The sequence below is a fragment of the Lepisma saccharinum genome, chromosome 6, assembly GCF_977018435.1.
Source record: "Lepisma saccharinum chromosome 6, izLepSacc3.1, whole genome shotgun sequence".
NCBI classification, from domain to species: Eukaryota; Metazoa; Arthropoda; class Insecta; order Zygentoma; family Lepismatidae; genus Lepisma; species Lepisma saccharinum.
In genome coordinates this window covers 71,558,773-71,578,288 of record NC_139234.1, presented here as the reverse complement: position 1 = coordinate 71,578,288, position 19,516 = coordinate 71,558,773, and the positions used below count along the sequence as shown (strand labels likewise).

General features: G+C 38.8%; 1 protein-coding gene across 1 annotated transcript in view; it reads left to right on the top strand.

Annotated features, from left to right (window-relative positions):
• Mondo (MLX interacting protein mondo) overlaps positions 1 to 19,516 on the top strand; it is a 151,067-nt gene that overhangs the window by 84,231 nt on the left and 47,320 nt on the right. The window contains exon 2 of the mRNA XM_083124124.1: positions 9,554 to 9,660. Within this exon, the coding sequence (XP_082980250.1) occupies positions 9,554 to 9,660 (107 nt within the window). The remainder of the gene's footprint in view (positions 1 to 9,553; positions 9,661 to 19,516) is intronic.

Genomic DNA, 19,516 nt, shown 5'->3' with positions numbered 1-19,516 from the left:
ATTGAAATATATATATATTGTGTCTGTGGGTCTGCTCCTTCGCACCCTGGCTCATCCGAGCACAATTTAGTTGCATTTAGCAAAATTTAAGAGTTTAATCAACACACTTTTCCTGATTGGGAGGTTGGCAACGCTGGACACACAATACAAACTGGACTTTACATCTGTTTCTTGTCCAGCGCGGGGTGTCCAACAAGGGGGGGAAGGGAAGGTGAGGGTAGAATGGCAACTTGTTCCGAGGGTGCAAAAATGTTTCTATCCCTGTGTTCTGCGTTTTCGTTAGTTCCTCGATTTCCATGCCCAAGCCGAGATTCGAACCCACGACCCCTGGCGTCGTAGCGCTATGTGCTAACCACTCCGCCACGGGGACCGGCTTTCATTGTTGTGAGCGTGAAGTGAGCAAGGGGAATAATTACTTATGTTACTCTGGAATGCTACAAAAACAATCATAAAAGCCTATCACCGGGCATAGGAAGAAAGAAGGGGCATCGGAACATTGAGGACTGCCACTGGAATGACATCTAAAGCATCAATTTATAATAAAATCAAGAAATACGATTTTCGAGTTGGCACACATCAAGTGTTACTATTCAGGTACGTTGATAGATGCAAGAATATGTTGTTACATTTTCAAAAATAACTTTAAAGGTTATAATTTTTTATATTTAAAAAATGTCGCACCCATAACAACACGAACTTACACGCCTGTGCCTACCCTTCCAGCGACACCACGCTTCGCCACTGCTCTTAATGTTAAGCCTTGTCTACTAAGGTAAAGTAAACTGTCCTTGCCCCACCCCCCACCCCCTTCTCTTCACAGTTTTTGCACACAATCGCCTATTGCCTGCACAGTCCAAAGTGAAAACTTCTGATCCATGTGGTCTTGCTCACTTTCGAGTCAGTTCGGTCCTTTTGTGGCATTCACGCCTTACGAAGTAATGTTTCAGCATTCAAATTTGCACCACTATGTTTCTGTTGAAAGATAATTTTCAACATAAGAAATAATCCTTATAGACAAAAGGCGGAGTTTGTCTGTGGATAACATGAAAAAGATTCAGGGTGGTCACTAGGACCATGATAAAATTCAAGTATCTATAGTTTCAGGTTTTCAAGGCAAACTGTCCGAAAATTTAAGGGTCCAAGCAGATGTTTTCTCTATTCCAGCCTTACGTATTACCGACTCTCACCCCACCCCCTCACTCAAATATACACACACACATATACATATTCCTCGTCAAAGTGTCAATTCTGTGCAGCGACAACCATTTTTTTTGGGGGGGGGCCTATTTCTCTGTTGACTATTGTCGGTAGGGGGCTTTATTTAAGTTTCTCAATATTTCGTCCGTTACTCTCATCTGCATTCGGAAAAGGAGTTTCTGCGGCACGAGATAGCGACTATATGTATATGGAGGAAAGGTCACCGATTATATTGTGAACTTCTTATCAACCAAGGAAGCACACGGACTGTTAATATGTATAAGGTTCGCATGCTAGTGAAATATGCTGTTTTTGTGAAGTTCCGCAGTCAACGACAAAAGTCCATTTCTTTTTGAGAATAACCATGCCGAGCACATTGAGCAAAAACTATCTTGTGAAACTTAATAATAGTACAATAGCCCTGTTTCAACAGTCCTTAATTTCATCTTAGAAATGCGCTCTTTGTTTTTTTTTTTGAGAGAGAATTAAATGCATGGATGACATAATAATTTACGGCAGTTTATATACATTTTAATTTTACTTTTTAATTCCGTAAATATCCTATGCGTTTCGTTGCAGCAACATTATCAGTTTTTATCCGTGACTAAGGATGGCTTCACATGTACAAGAAATAATTTGTAAGAATTAATTTGAGAACACTGAAAATTTTCCGTTTTGACGTCAAGTTTCTTGTTTTTGTGTTAAGTTTCCCGTGAAGAGATATACATTTCTAAATTTCTGCCGCAGTTATTGTTTTCTTAACGTTGCCCCCCGTTTTTTGTAGGGTGCTAAATATCTATATTTTTCCCGTAAGTTTCTTCTCAACTTAAAAACTGTGACGAAGACTGATCGTTTCGGGGTGGAATATTTCAGTGGAATACATTCCCAACTCAGGAAGCACTTCTACCTGCCTCAGGGGAGGAGGGGAGAGGAGGTAAGGGTCATTTTTTGAAAGATGTTTTCATCGTTACTGCACACGATCTGGAAGCACTGTATACCTGTCATACCTTTGATATAAGTATGCGTTATGTATGTACATTTATTTTCATTTGCAGAGAAAGTAGGGACAATACTGTTTTTTACAGAAAGTTTCGTTGAGGCCACCTTCCCACTTTATATGCCGTAAATATGGTTGTATTAACCTAATATTGCTAACTTACGTGGGGTTATTAGGAGGAACAAAGGAAAATTACTATTATTTCGGCTAATGTATTTTGAGTATGTTCTAGATTCTTTGCTTGTAGAAGGAGAATGTGGTCCGTTCCTCTGCTTCATGTACCTTCACTTTTCCGAATAATGATTCCCATGAATTTTTTACTATGTTTTCAAGGCTAGGAAGTGGAATGGGATAAGTTAGAACTGAGAAAAACAACAACTACAATAATTTAATTTTAGCCTTCTGTACCGTCAAGACGAAGAAGCCTTACATAAAGACTTTACACAAATACAAACTAGGGATTCCGTTCTTTTATAATTTCTTAGAGGGCCTCTATAAAAGGTCCAAATCCAAATTTTAAATTCTTCAGTAAACTCCTCATAAGGTCAAATTTTCGATATTCGCAAGTGCTGGTAGAGAAGCTACACTATGCGAAATCGCTTCGCACTTTTGCGGACTTCTATTTTTAGGTTCTAAAAAGTGTCCCTAAAATAGGCTCTAAAAATCGTAAAATACGTTCGAAAAATCCTAAAATAGTTCCTAAAAATCTAAAGTTAGGCTCAAAAAATCTGGAAGTAGGTTCAAAAAATCTTAAAATAGTTCAAAATTCCTGAAAAATACTGATTAGGTATAGTCACCGGCAATGAAATTGGGACACATATATCCTGAAATATGCACTATCTTGCATAACGTTATGTGTGTTGCGTAACCCTACGGCGAATGCAGAACTTAACATTTGAAATTTTCTATTAAAATCCACTCTTCGCCGTATAGTTAGGCAACAATCGTTTTTCATGTTATCGACAGCCAAACTCCGCAACTTTTGTCTGTGAGGATCATCTTCTATGCTGAAAATAATCTTTCAACAAAAACATAGTCAGTGGTGCAAACTTCGATGTTAAAATGTTAGTTTGCAAGGCGTGAATGCCACAAAGCACCGAAGTGACGCGAAAGTGAGGAAGACCACACAGATCAGACCACCTTGGATTCTACAGGCAACAGTGGCACCAGTCATTTTGCTTTGTTTAGAGCTTTGAAAAATCACCATGGACTTGGAGGAAGTGAAATCGACAAGAGTACGTTTCAAACACGTTCGTGATTGAATTTTTTCGCGACCAAACAAAGCAAATGCCTCTGTGTGACATAAATATCCTGTAAAACCTTCAAAACTATATAAAATCCTAAAGAAAGGCTTCATTTAGGCGCATAAACCTAAAATAGGTTCTAAAAAGCAAGATAGGTTTTTTAGGCAGTATAAAACGTTATCAGTTGTTGCGTTTTTTAACGAAACGCTGACATTATTTTTTACATACCTGTAAAGGAAGAAATAGGTTTAAAACCTAAAATCCGAGTTCTATAAATAACATGAAAACCAATGTCTCAACCCGGGATTCAAAAGGCTGATGATTCGATGCAAAGCAGGGAAGGGGTGGATCGTGGATGTAATGCGGGAGCGAAGAACATGATGATGTGAGGGGAGGAGGGGGTAGCGAAATATATGCGCAATGTCAATGATTTTAGACGCCAGTTCGTTCCCCCTAGAGCAGGGATCGCCAAATCGTCGATCGCGAGCTACCGTTAGCTCAGGGGGTCATTTACAGTAGCTCGTAAGGGGTTGACTACAATTTGCGATTCCAGCTGATGACATGAGATTTTGGAACTACTCGGAGAAAACTCATATGTAACACATTGATGATTGAGTAAGTGTTTTTGTTTTGGAAAGATCTAAAACTAACGACAAGCACTCAAAGCCTCCACCTTCACATTTTTATATGACTTATATGTTGTCCCCAAAGGATATTTTTGAAAAAATGCAAGACAAAAGTGGAACTGAAAATATGACATGCAGTTCGGAATACACATTTCGGCATTTCAATCCACTGAGATGAACATTTTGAATCCACTGAGATGAACATTTTGAATGCATGAAATCGTTATCGAACCGAGAACCCCTTGATTATTAACATAAAATATGCATGAAAGTGTTATGCTTCTTATTAACAACGTCCTAATGATTAGGCGATAACTTTTCGGATTTTTTTGTTTTGTAAAAAAAATATTTACGCGTCTTTAAACTTCCTTAACAAATAGCATCCTGTGCATATTGTAGGGAAATTAAAAAGAATAATTTGAATATACATCTTAAATCTTGATAAATCAAGAAATAATCATGAAAAGTCAACCCACCCTTGGTAGCTCGCCAGGTGTGGGAAGCAGCTCAGTGGTTCTGGAAGTTCGTAGACCTCTGCCCTAGAGGCAGGCAGAAGTATAGTGAAACCACACGCAAAAGAACCTGCGGAGCCCTGACTCCTGTGCATCATATTCCCACGTGGAGGGGAGTGGAGCAAGCTTCCTTATGGCCAGAGTTCAACGGATGAAGGGGAAGGTGCGCGAAGGCTTCTGGCTGAAGGTTCTCTTGTGGTCGCTCTATACTTCCTGAGTTGGGAAGACATTTGACTGAAATCTCCAAATAGTAAAGATCAGTTTCTGAGATGGCACTGTTTTCAATGGAATTTCCATACTTCCTGAATTGGCAAATCCTGAATCCGGCGTGCATCCTTTTCCGCGTAAAGAAGGGGTCCCGGGTTCGATACCCGGTGGAGGCACATAGTAGTTCGGATCCCACTTTAAACTGTAGGTCCAGTCCTGATTAGCCTTACTCTGCATAAAGTGGACTTAAAATACCAAATCAACCAATCCGTGTAAAGTTTTCACCCTCCTCCTCTTCGGCGCGAAAGTTCCACCTCCCGTTCCTTCGACGCGAAGTTACTAGCCCTTTCTTCCATCTTCCATCCAAGTTTTAACTCTATGCAGAAACTTAATGCAACAATACATACAGTGGAACATGAAGCTGGACGGGTCCCAAGGTTACCCTGCGTGGGATAGGCACAGGTGGCGTCTCTCTCTCTCTCATCCTCGCAGAAGCCCTGGCACGTAACTGCATCTTTGTCTCGTGACTTGAACCACGTCATACGTTAACAGGAGAAAAGGCCTGTACTGCAAATGGGAAAGCGCACGTGAGGCCATGAGGATTAGTACTGGCAAGGGGAGCACGTACCTTCAATAATTCAAAATATTTATAAGAAGACAGGGAAGGACTACTAAAACTTTCAATTTTTAGTGCTTTAATTTCGTGCTGTCATGCGTGCTGCATATATTCTCCTACCACCTTTTCGCAAAAGTAACTTCGTTACATTTTCATCAGTAAAGTATATTTTTTTATTTTCCTGTAAAAATGACATTAACGCTTAACTTCGTAATCCTAATCTAAATCAAATTGCCTGAAGCGCGGCGTGGATGCACTTATGCTTTGCCTTAATGTCAGTTCCAAACGATTTAATAAGCAGAGTATAATGTAATTGTTCTTTTTTTTTAATTAAAAAATCAGAAAATTGTGTGATTTTGTGGATGTGATTCTTCCTCATTCAGCGTTGACCTTCAGGTGTCTCTGTAAACCTCTAGACTTTTGCCAAGTACTTACGTAATCGCGTGGAGTTAACGCAAGTGTTTGTTTTCCCAGTTGCTCTGAAATGTGGTTGCATACGCTTCCTTTTCTTCCCTTCCTTTCTGTAAATTACTTACAGAAGTGTCTCCCATACCCCCGCCCCACCAGAAGTAAAAATGTCACGTTGCCGCCCAAAACTGACAATTGAACCCGCACTTTGATACGAGTAGCCTATCAGCTGCATTCGACCATTGACGAAGCGCAATATTATTGGCCCAACTAATTTATTTGTCGCGAAGAGCGTCAGACCATCCCAAACCCCCTTTCTCATGCCCTTTTTCTCATTCCCCACACGGTTAGTTTAGCTGACTAGCAAGATTACCATACTCAGCTGGAGACAGCTACGGCGCCAAAGGGGACGGTGTGGACACCATCAGTTGATCGACCTACCCCTAGCACACAAGAATGACTAGATAAATATGTATACCTCCCCACCAGGCCCGTAACCAAGTTTTTTTTAGGGGGGGCAAGCCCGAGACAGTGGTTATATATAGAAATAAATACAAATATATATTTGTCATGAAATATATATCAATTATTAAATAATTAATTAATATCATTAATTTATTAATGAATTTATTTATATTTATAAACATATACTAGCAAATTAATTCGTTTAACAACTGGTTCAAAATATCTAAAAATTAGAAGATAGGTGAAATATTTTAATAGCTAAATGTGAGATTTTATTTAATTATTGCTTTTTATTAATAATGATAATTACATTTTCATACTTTTATTGTGTTGTTTTTATAATGGTGTAAATATATTATTGGTCTCTCGAAAGGAAATATTTCCTTATCATAGTTGTAGCTAGGGATTTCAGCGCCCAGGACGAGGACAGATTTTTCACACACCCCACACCTAATTTGCACTCCCCCCTACCTAGATGTAGCTGGCATACTTAGATATTGTAGAAATTTTATGTACCTACTCTTTTCCGTTCAATCCGACGAAAAGAAAACTTAGCATTCAAGAAATGTGGCTAATAAAAGGACAGTCGGTTGTGCATCGCACATCATCATCTTTCAAGCAGTGTGTGTTATTGTTCAAATCTGCAAATGAAAGATAACTAGGTGGAGGAAAAAATGAGAAACTTAATTTAATAAGACATTAGTTTCTTATGAAATTAACATGTAAGTGCTATGTTTTATTCCCGACGAAAGGAGGTGAGAAATGTAGGAGAAATAACAGGTCGATCTAATTTCTGTATTCCAGGGACAACCCCCTTCGCAGCTACGGCTCCATTCCTTGCTAGACCAATTTGATATAATTTTAAAATCTTATCTGTGACTGTACAAGTCATGCTGTTACCAGCCCTTAAAAAAGAGAGAGAGAACAAGAGATGTATGCAACATTCACACACAGGCAGACATCTTTCTTTGTTCTTCCTTCTTTGTATGTGTTTATCATATTATTCTTAGTAAAGTATGTTTGAAGACAAAACTAATTGCTTATCTTTGTTGATATGACACAAACTCGTACCCTCGGAAAATTTTGATGGGAAAACGTTTTAATAGAACAAGATGGTTGGTGGGAGACTCCCCTTCTGCCATGGGAATTCGTACCCTGAATGTGACCACCAACGTTATGGAATGATCCTTATAATGAAGAACATGTCTGAATGTGAATTAACCACACAAAAAGGACATTTTCTCATCAAGACTGCAGTTCGAAAAAAGTCAAAACTGGGAGTAAAAATGGTGAACTGTCCCGACCAAATTGGGAACATTTAGTAGCTTCGTAGAAATGGTTATAAAACTAAAATTACCAAATATAGTAGACTTGGGTACGGACCTGCTCCCCGCTATATTTTTCTGTTGCCGTCACTGGGGACTTTGTGAAGATAATCTGCCTGCTTCACACCCTATAATAATCCATCACACCTCTTCACTTGTACAATGTACTTTCAGCATGGTGTGCCTTTCCAGTGATAGTACTGTGCTACTACAAGAGGCTGATTGACTGACTTAAGTAACATTTCATTGTATAGTTAGGTTATCAAGGACTGGGAGGTGAGATAAGGAATGGAAGGAAAGATACAAAGAAGTGATAATAAGCAGACCTGGCCTTCGTTAAAGGTACCGTCCGAGGGTGGTGAAGCGCAGGGGTTTATCCAGAATTTTTCATCCGGGGACTGTTAGTTCATATTTAGGGAATAAGTGTAAATTTAGAGCCACAGTTACCGAAAATGAGGTCTTTGTGAAAAAATTGAGGTGATTGTTGATAAATCACTGGTGAAGAGATCCACGTTGATACAGTGTAGATCCTGTGTGAACTATTATTTCCAAGTCCATGCCTTCATCATAGCCCTATAAATACTTTTCTACCTAAAATGTATTATCCACCTCTGTACCAGTAAACTCCCCTCAGCAGCTCATCTCTCCTGGAACTTAATCGTATGTGCATAAAGTTATCTTAAGATTTTTCACACATTCCAGCTAACACAGTTGTGCAATGGTCTACTTGCTTTTCGATTTCCATCTTTCTTTTTTAACTGGCTTCCTCGGTTGTTACTTGATCTCGTTTTTCGCTCGTGTTGCAAATAGTTCGCACGGGCAACGCTAGATGGCACACAGAATTGATAGTTCTTCCGCTCGAGCGAAAAACGACCGAACGAGCGAAATACATTCGAACCCTATTAGTACACGTATTTCCGTCATTTGTCTATGGTAGTGGAATCTCAAATATGAATCGTGAAGTAAAATACGAAGTGAAATTAAAAAAATAGGTGAATATAATCATCATCTCCATGTTAAAATGAAGTTTTGTGCATCTTACCGAGATATGTGAAAATGAAATAGATGGATTATGCGCTGAAACTGCTTAGGCTGACATTTTATGTTTCTACGATTATTGTCACATTGAAATGATGTTCGATTGAATGTTATAACTGCATTTTATTATTTCGCAGAATATTATCCTTTTCGGTAAGCGAACAATGATGTGATACGATATTTGTAATTATTATTATTATCATTTTTTAGGCAAGTCTGTCAGCATGTTACGTTTCGGTCTGTGGATATTGCATACTTTCATATGTGCTGTATTTGAGTCTTACATAATAATATACGGAATAATGATTTAGAATTGCAATTGCATATAGTGGATTCCTTCCATCTATAGGTTTTACGTTGTCAGTAGTGCTGCTTATTAGGCTCTGAAATACGGGACGTTGTCAATCATTCTGCGATACGTTCGAGTGTAGCACGCTCGGGCGTGGGAGATTCGAACGAGTTTGAGCGAGCGAAAGTAGTCCGATGCAGTACTCTAATCAGCACCGAAGTTTTAAATTTTTACACTCCATGAAATGTATAGTTTTAATGTCCCTGGTGATCGAATCAGCACCTTTAGCGCCGAAGCCGAGAATACTCACCATTTCCTTACCTTTACGAAGTATTTTGTGCTTAAGTAACTTGGAGATAGGCTGCTAGAAGATGGCTATATATAATCAAAGCAATCGATATACGTGTTTGGGAAGATCTATTCCTAGATGGCATCCTTTCCCCCTTATGCCCTACCCAATTCCCTCGTGTGGTAAACAGACGTCAGCAGTTGGGAAACCTTCCAGAAAATGCGCCCCGGAATGCTTCTAAACTATGTCTATGCTAACACTGGTTCTCCTTTCAGTATTTCTTATCATAACGTTTGGCTATTCCAATTTCTGAATCGCGTTTTTCTCTGTTTATTTCTAGGCAGAAGCTGACGTCTCCAAAATGGAACCGCTTCAAAGGGATTCGGTTGAAGATGAAAGACAAGATCCGCCTGAACAACGTCATCTGGCGCTGTTGGCACATGCAGTGTAAGTAGGTGACGTCATTCACTGATTCCTTTTGTACACAAGGTTTGTTTTCACCCTGAAGCTCTAGTTTATTCTGGGGAAGGCTTCCGATGTCCATCCCCCAGCTTTTAATTCATGCATCACCCAGTAACTAGAGTACTGTCTGTCAGCTGTAGTAGGGTTGGGAGACATATTTACAAAACTAACATTGAAATCGCAACTTGGCGGAAGGAGACAATGGAATGAAACAATACACATGCTGGCGTGCTCGGAACTTCGCTGGAAAAATAGGCAAGGGAAAGAAGGAAATTGTACATGGTCCCCACAAACATGTAGTCTCTCAAAAATACACCGTGGGGAGTTACTGGTGAACAAAGACCAACAAATAGTAATCAATTGAGGGTTCTCGGGTTCAAGTTCGAAAGAGAACGCTTTTCCATGTAACTGTACTCGTTTTATTTCACGTCACCTTCCTTCCGCTTATTAGCTAATTTCGCCGACCGGAATGATTGATGATTGGGTGAGTTCGATAGAAGGACAATCACAAACACACATGGAGAAGACACAGACTAGAAACTTGGATGTTGGTTCAGGCGTCAGAACCTCGTTAGACTGCATGAATGCAGCACTTCCCATGTTTCAGTACATGAGAGGTTGGCAGTTTAGTACCTTCCAAAAGCGTTCACCAGTACCTTTGCCACTATACAACCCACTTTAAAGTGTAGGTCTATTTATATTAATCTGTGTGTTGAACTGAACCACTTTGTAAATTGACTGAACTAGGTTACTTTCTCTGCACGCTGCGAAACCCACGTCACTTAGTTTCTTTCTCTTCTACGGTCGTGTTCATTCCGTAAAGCTCCCAGCACTGCACTATTTAGGAAGCACGTCATAACAAGGCCTCATGAAAAGAAAGAAAAAATGTTCAATTGTTCGCCGTTGTAGGATGGCAACTCTGCCATTGTCCTTGAACTTGCTGCTTCAATAAATATTCCAAGATAAGGCCTTTATGAGAACCTAAGAAGATCCCTTGTGATAATCAGCTTCTGTGATAACACGGCCTGTAAATTAGTTTAGCTCATGCGTAGAATTCATTATATGCGCTGTTATTTGGTTTGAAGTAATGCCGGATAAAATTCGAGTGCATTCATCCCGAAGGAGAATTAACGTGGGGAATTTCCCTTCCGCCGTTGTAAATGCCGTTCCAACGTACTTTTGTCAACTTCTCTATTAGGAACCTACTCTATCCGTGACAAATATATTGAGCCCTCTACGTACGTGTAAAATTGTACTCCGTGAAAGGGAAAAAGTCAAACATACCTAATTGGAATACCAGAAGTGTCTACTTTTAGCCAAAAGCAAGATAAATTGATTTTAGCTCTGTCTGTCCTCTATTCAGACAAAAATGTTCGTAAAAGTATTTTTTTTCGTGTTTTTTTATGTAAGTCGAATTCAGTTGTGTGTATAGCTTCTTGTAAATCAGTCGTTAAAATATGATATTTCTTGTGATTGAAGCTTGTTTATGTGGAAATATCTCAGCCATATAAATGTTGCTATCATTTGTGGAACAACCACAATTAATTTTTAATGACAGTGCTGCAATCTCGGTAATGGTCAGCCCAATGGCGATGCGCATATGCAAATGATGAGCGTGGAATAAAAATCAAATTTCAATATCTTATCTTTTCATATTCTGCGAATTGAAAACGACAGACCGAATTGTTTTTTCTTGGGAACTGGCTCGCGCGTTTTCCGTCTCGTTGCTAGGACGAAGTGCGTGCGTTTTGTTGTCAGACGCCGCCGACAGCCCTTGAAACTTGCGTTCAGCCAGCAGCTTTGACACGGAAAGTGAGCCGAAAGTTTTGGTTACAAAGCGAATTGTTGTGCACACGGAAGCATTGTTCATATGCTGTAATTGACGAATGCTTATTTTATTTTATCAAACTTTATGTTCGTACCATGAATTATTGCCTGAACTCCCACACATACATAATATCCCTTACGTGCACTTTATTTTCCATGTTTTCCTTTGTTATGAAGTTGCTGTACATCGCAGGCACGTTAATTTTTTATACATAGGAGACTGCGAAGCCAGCAGTCACGGGTTCGGATATTTGGTAAGATCTTTTATCGCCTTCATCAAATCGTGTTCATCGTTGCACTCACTCTGTTTAAATGAGCGACATAAAATGATGCGGAGAAAATGACGTTCGTATAAAGGTTGGATAAAAGCTAGTAAATGTAACAAAAACTAAAGTGTACAAAGAAAATGTCTTTCATTCATACGACAAATTGTTTATTCATTATTTTACACTGGTACAGTGTCTCTCAAAAGTTTTAGGACAACGACATTTTAAACTAGGCAACCCAATTTACACAAGGCGTTGGTGGGTTGCGTGTAGAGTTAGGCTCAAATTCAGGGTTGCCACATGCACAATAGATGTTTATAAAATACGCGAAAGAAATAAAAACAAGTATTATTGTATAAAAGTATTAAAAATATCACTATTATATCGCATGTGACAAAATTCTTTCTCAAAGAAAAAAATAGGTTTTCTAGTATTTCATCGCTGATGAGTCTACAGAAAGAAAAAGAGGTGAGAGAAAACGAGAGGTGACAAAGGAGAGGAGAAAGAGAAAGCGAAAGGAGAAGAGAAGAAAGAGAGGATAGACGAGGAGAGGAGAAGTAGTGAGAAGAAAGGAAAAATCGAGGAGGAATGAGGAAAATGTAGCAAAGAAGAGAAAAGAGAAGGAAAACGAGATGAGAGAAGAGGAGACGAGAAGAGGGGAGTGGAGACTAGAGTAAAGGAGAGAAAAAGAGAAGAACGAAAAGAAGAGGAGAAAAGTGCAGTGGAGTCGGAAATCTAAGACAGGAGAGGAGATACGAGGAGTGAAGATGAGTGGGATGGAGATAAGATGCGAGAAAATTAGGCAAGGCGATATGAGATAAAAGCAGAGCAGAAGGAGGGAAGAGAAGAAGGAGAAGGAGAAGAGAAGAACAGAAAGGACTGAAGAGAAGAGGTAGTTGCAGAAAATATCGTCTCAGCGTCAAGAATTGATGCATTGGTCAAATTGTCGTCATGAAACATTCAATAACATTTTGAAATGTATTGGAGAATGTATTAGATCGGTGCCATATGCCTTTTGGCTGACTTCAGAGCAAGATGAAATCTTTCACGTAAGATCATTGATTTTACATGCGATTATACCACTAAAAACATGAATGTAATTTTAACATTTATCCAATGTTTCTCCAATTCCCGCTTCGTTGAAATGAAGATGTTGTAATTTAATATTTCCCCTCCCCCCATCGTTAATTCCAAACTGAATCATTCCGTTTCACACAGCGTGGACAATGAACACAATAAGATATGTCTAAAACTTACGAAAATTTTCTGCCACCGGAGGGGTTTGAACCTACGACCATCAAGTTGACAATCCTTAACGGTAACCATTACCCTACAAGCTGTCACTCCTGAAAGCAGGTAGAAGGAGCCGACGAACGTGAAATGTAGATGCAACTCTCCTCCTACATGTAATGTGCAAAGAATACTTGTTTGTAACAAAGAAAACGAAGGTAGAACGAATCGGAGAAAACATTTAATGGAGAATTGCACATGTTGAAAACTTTTCATTCGATATTTGCGGAGGTATCCTTGCATTGATCTCGAGTGGGAAAAGGGGTAAAATTAGTATATCCTGAATTGCCACAAATATAAAGAGTTATTTCATTAATATTTGTCAATGTCTTTAAACGAGTACAGAATTATCGTTAGAGTATCATAATTCATGATCTTATACATGAAAATATCCCTTTGAACGTGTGTCAATTCATTTATTTGTTTTTTTATATATACATTTCAGATGCAGAACAATGTAGCCACTTTACACTGCTATTACAAATAATGTTACCTTAATAGAAGGGGAAATATGTTTTTTAATATGGAGGATCGAACCTGAGACCGCAATCAATGCTTTCAAGAACCAATACACTACGCCCTTCGTTTCCCTTGGAGCAACAATTCTTAATCATTCTCTCGCCTCAATATTGTAGACGTTATCCTGCAAATGAAAATTCAATACTCTGATATACATAGCTCTGTACTTCTACAATTATTTTATACACATGCATTTTACTCTGAATTTCTTTCTGCGTATTATAATATCTAAGCTTGTGAATAATTTATTTTAATTTCATAACGGTTACATGAACATTTACGAAATAGTTCCTTACAACTTGGAATCTAATAAATAGATACTTTCAAGTCTTCAAATTAGTTTTAGACTACTAGATTTTTGCAAGGGAATTGTATATGTGATCCGTTTCCAGTCATTCATTGCTGAAGCAAATGTTTTAAAACTCTGTGGAATTTTCATTCTGAGATAAGTTTCTTTACTTGCTACATGTATGCGAACTACACTCTGTCCCACTTATCTCTGGAGCAGTTGAACGAAAACAAGTATCTCAGCATCGATGAACACGTGATAGGAACGGGATTGCGTGGAGGGAGGAAAGCCACTGCAGTTACCAGCCTTCCCAGCAGCGTGCACTGTTTCGCTCTGTCCAGTTGATCCCCCCCCTTCCCTCCTTCTTTTCTGCTATGCGCGGCTTTGCTCCAGAGATGCTGGGACAGGACACAATTAATTGTTTTCGCAAAACAGTATCTCTGTGTGCCACACATTTCATTCTTACTCACATGAAAAAATGTCAGTTTGCATTCAGAGCTAGTTTCACAGTTACAAACTCTTTTGTTCTCGATGAGAAGTTTAGTATAAATAGGCATTTTGTTTATAATTTTGAAATTGAGGTTTAAGGTTAAAATCCTCATATTTAGGGCTTGAACTCGTAATCTAAGAGATTTGAAGATCCGTCGTCTTCTTTGTGCGTGACCTTCTTTATTTATTTCTCTATTCATTATTCATCCTTATCTTCGCGATTAGCCAAAAGTAAAATCAGACTGTGCTGTCTAAGGTGCTGTGCTTTGGACTCCGACTGCGGGACGTCATGGGGTCATGGGTTCGAGTCCGCCTGTGTTCAGTCTTAGGGTTCTCGGCCTGGGTATAGGGCCGGTAGCAACCCACCATCGTGAGGAAATTGGAGAGCTACGAGTGAGTAGCGTAATCGGGTCTAGTAAATCTTCTATAACGGCTGGGGTTCGACGTGCTGATCCCACGTCACCCCATTACCGGTTGAAGATCTCCACACCTCTAGGTAGGACTGTGGGAGGAGGGAGACTGGCAGTCGGGAGATAGGGCAAGGCCCTTCGAGGATTGTCGAGCCATGGGTTATTATTATTAAAATAAGAAAATACAAGGGAATGAAAAAAAATATATTTTTTAAATATTTATCTATAATAAAGCAACCATTCAGTTTTATTTTGTTCTTCATGGATCTATTGCCACTACTACGCTGTAATCCCGATAAGTATCTTACATGTTACAGGATAAAGCACGTATTACTATTCGAATATAATAAGCTTTTTGTTTGTCAGGAATTATGACAAACTTATGCATGTTTATCTAGTGCCCAACTAGCCGCCTCTGATGAAATGTAACATTCTTCAGGTTCTTTGTAAAATTCGACTCTGGTCACTTGTAACTTGTTGCGTGCAGACGTTGTGTTTTGCGATAAGAAGCGGCCTTGAATATAGCGTGAGTCACTTTGAACGCGAGCAAGCTACGCTACCAAGCTTGCCTGCCTTTGAAAACAGTCATTTTTTTCACCGTTTCCGAACGCGATTGCTATTGTAGAAGTATATATTGTCTCAAAAGAGCAAGAAAGGAAATTCGACCAATGTTCTCCCGTCGTTTTCTAAACATAGAATTTTAATTAATTTTCAATGGCGCTCGGACAATTTGAACTGTTTGTAATCTATCTCTCTCTCTCTCTCTCTCTATATATATATATATATATATATATATATATAATTTTGGGTCTGGCCCCTTCCTCAAAGAAATCCTGGATACGTGCCTGGTCTACGTCAATGACAGAAATGCAAGCAATATTTTTATTTCTTTTTAACCCAATTAAAGGAATATGAAAGAATTTAAAAGAAATTAGAAAGAGTGGAACTACTGTTGCTCTACCTTAAAAATTGTTGTTCTTTGGTGAAGAAAAATAAGAAGCATTTATTCCAGCACCTTAACACAGTCCCACGAGTATCTCTTGACAAACACTGTCAAATGTGATGTGATTTCATGAATAAAATTTTTCCCCTGTCTACTTATAACGTTTCTCACATTTGGCAGTTCGCAAACATTTTTGCAAACGGTGTAATTATTTCGTGTTACCTTGCGCAACAGCAAATACATTTCATAAGACTGTTCTAGACACGAGACTTGCGTCAGTAAACAAGCATTTCGTCTGTTACAGTATCAGGAAGAGAGCATCGTTCTGCAATGTCAAGCCTCTAGATATTTTCCATTCCCATTCATAATATCTCATCACAATAATAAGTTAGAAGAAATAACTCGTATTTTCACAACTACTGATATTCTAGTTTTTCATCATCACATCAAATTATTTCTCGAAGATAGCTGCTATTGATTGATTGATTTAGTGTTTTAAGTCCACTTTATGCACAGTAAGGCTAATCGGGACTGGACCTACAGTTTAAAGTGGGATCTGAACCACTATATGACTCCACCGGCGAGACCCCTTGATTACAAGGCAACGCGGAAAATATTTACAATAGCGGACCCTTCTGTAATTTCTATGCTACGTCTTATACTCACGAAATAATTAGCCGCGATGATTTATCTCAGGTCAACATGTTTGGATGAGGTGAAGAAATTGTTCATTAACGTGTAGAAGTTGTAAAATAAGCTTTTCAGTTCTCGCAATGACTCTCCGTATACAAGTATGGGAGCCATATTTGTTGATATGAACAATTGACGTTCGCAATTAGTTACGCTGTCTACAGCGTTGCCACACTGTTGATTTCATACTTGGAGAGCATGACGAAGAAGACGACAGTGACTGACAATCACGATGTAGAAGAACATGTGGAATGTGGACTGATTTGATTACAAGTAAGTTTGGCAACAGTGCATCGATCGTAAAATTGCAGGATACGAAAATGGCGTCTTCGATTATGAACGTTTGCCGTTAAAGTGCTACGAAAATAAGATTTTTTATCGGTTCGTTTTCACAATTAGAGCAAAACCTTTCACGGATAGCCCCACTGACCATTCTCGGTAAGGTTAGGTTAGATTAGGTTAGGCAAACATAGTTAAAATTTGGGGTCGTAAAACCATGCACGGGTAGACGCACACATCATTGACGGATAGCCCCACGAACCATTCACGGTGGTTAGATTAGGTTAGGTTAGGCAAGGCAAGCATAATTAAAATCAGGAATGTATATTTCTTTTTTTTTTTTAAGTATTGGAAACTCAAAATTTTCCGGTAAATAATGAGCAATCGTGCCGGTCGCGGACCACTCAATTTAGCTTATTTTGCAATTTCTACACATGAGCCCCAAATTTTAACTTCAAATTCGTGATTAGGAGGCCTCAATTAGTGAGTATGCGAAATATTACAAAAATCGGGGATTGGTCCAGTATAGTAAATTCTGCGCCATCGGGGAGGCTGATAGCTGCTATACTATAAGAAAGCAAGTCAAAATTAAAGTTAAAGTTTAACTACATGTTTACCCAACGACATTTACAATATTGGAAGGTCAGAATTCTTAATAACTGATGCTTCAACGAAAGGTATAAGCATGGTGTAGTGGCTAGTATTTTCGATTGGGCTGCTAGCGGTCCTAGGATCGATCCTCCTTACGAAGTGTTCTCTTTTTTTCAATTCTCATTTCATTAAACAACGGCATGGTGGCATTATTTGTAATAGCAGTATTGTAGTAGTGCATTGGTTCTTGAAAGATTAATTGCGGTCTCAGGTTCGATCCTCCATACTAGAAAACATATTTCCCCTTCTATTAAGGTAACATTATTTGTAATAGCAGTGTAAAGTGGCTACATTGTTCTGCATCTGGAATGTATATATAAAAAACAAATAAATGAATTGACACACGTTCAAAGGGATATTTTCATGTATAAGATCATGAATTATGATACTCTAACGATAATTCTGTACTCGTTTAAAGACATTGACAAATATTAATGAAATAACTCTTTATATTTGTGGCAATTCAGGATATACTAATTTTACCCCTTTTCCCACTCGAGATCAATGCAAGGATACCTCCGCAAATATCGAATGAAAAGTTTTCAACATGTGCAATTCTCCATTAAATGTTTTCTCCGATTCGTTCTACCTTCGTTTTCTTTGTTACAAACAAGTATTCTTTGCACATTACATGTAGGAGGAGAGTTGCATCTACATTTCACGTTCGTCGGCTCCTTCTACCTGCTTTCAGGAGTGACAGCTTGTAGGGTAATGGTTACCGTTAAGGATTGTCAACTTGATGGTCGTAGGTTCAAACCCCTCCGGTGGCAGAAAATTTTCGTAAGTTTTAGACATATCTTATTGTGTTCATTGTCCACGCTGTGTGAAACGGAATGATTCAGTTTGGAATTAACGATGGGGGGAGGGGAAATATTAAATTACAACATCTTCATTTCAACGAAGCGAGAATTGGAGAAACATTGGATAAATGTTAAAATTACATTCATGTTTTTAGTGGTATAATCGCATGTAAAATCAATGATCTTACGTGAAAGATTTCATCTTGCTCTGAAGTCAGCCAAAAGGCATATGGCACCGATCTAATACATTCTCCAATACATTTCAAAATGTTATTGAATGTTTCATGACGACAATTTGACCAATGCATCAATTCTTGACGCTGAGACGATATTTTCTGCAACTACCTCTTCTCTTCAGTCCTTTCTGTTCTTCTCTTCTCCTTCTCCTTCTTCTCTTCCCTCCTTCTGCTCTGCTTTTATCTCATATCGCCTTGCCTAATTTTCTCGCATCTTATCTCCATCCCACTCATCTTCACTCCTCGTATCTCCTCTCCTGTCTTAGATTTCCGACTCCACTGCACTTTTCTCCTCTTCTTTTCGTTCTTCTCTTTTTCTCTCCTTTACTCTAGTCTCCACTCCCCTCTTCTCGTCTCCTCTTCTCTCATCTCGTTTTCCTTCTCTTTTCTCTTCTTTGCTACATTTTCCTCATTCCTCCTCGATTTTTCCTTTCTTCTCACTACTTCTCCTCTCCTCGTCTATCCTCTCTTTCTTCTCTTCTCCTTTCGCTTTCTCTTTCTCCTCTCCTTTGTCACCTCTCGTTTTCTCTCACCTCTTTTTCTTTCTGTAGACTCATCAGCGATGAAATACTAGAAAACCTATTTTTTTCTTTGAGAAAGAATTTTGTCACATGCGATATAATAGTGATATTTTTAATACTTTTATACAATAATACTTGTTTTTATTTCTTTCGCGTATTTTATAAACATCTATTGTGCATGTGGCAACCCTGAATTTGAGCCTAACTCTACACGCAACCCACCAACGCCTTGTGTAAATTGGGTTGCCTAGTTTAAAATGTCGTTGTCCTAAAACTTTTGAGAGACACTGTACAATGCTTTGGATTGGACGAACGGAATGCACTTCCAGTATTCCCGCAGCGTTGACCGTGCAGCTGTAGCGAGGCGGCAACGCTGTGACCGCAGTGTCTTGAGATTGGCCGCATCTAGCTATACGTCATCCGTGCGTTTACCATATTAGGAGTGGTCAATAATAATTTATGTCTGTGGTCATACTTGAGATACACGTGTTAAACTTCTGGATTTTGGATAAAATGTGTCATATAAACGGCTTTTTACAATTTCATTGAATTTGCAATTATGCATTTCAAGATTACACGTATGCCTAAAATTTCAATTTTGAAGAGTCTAGTGAAGATCTGCATTTGACTT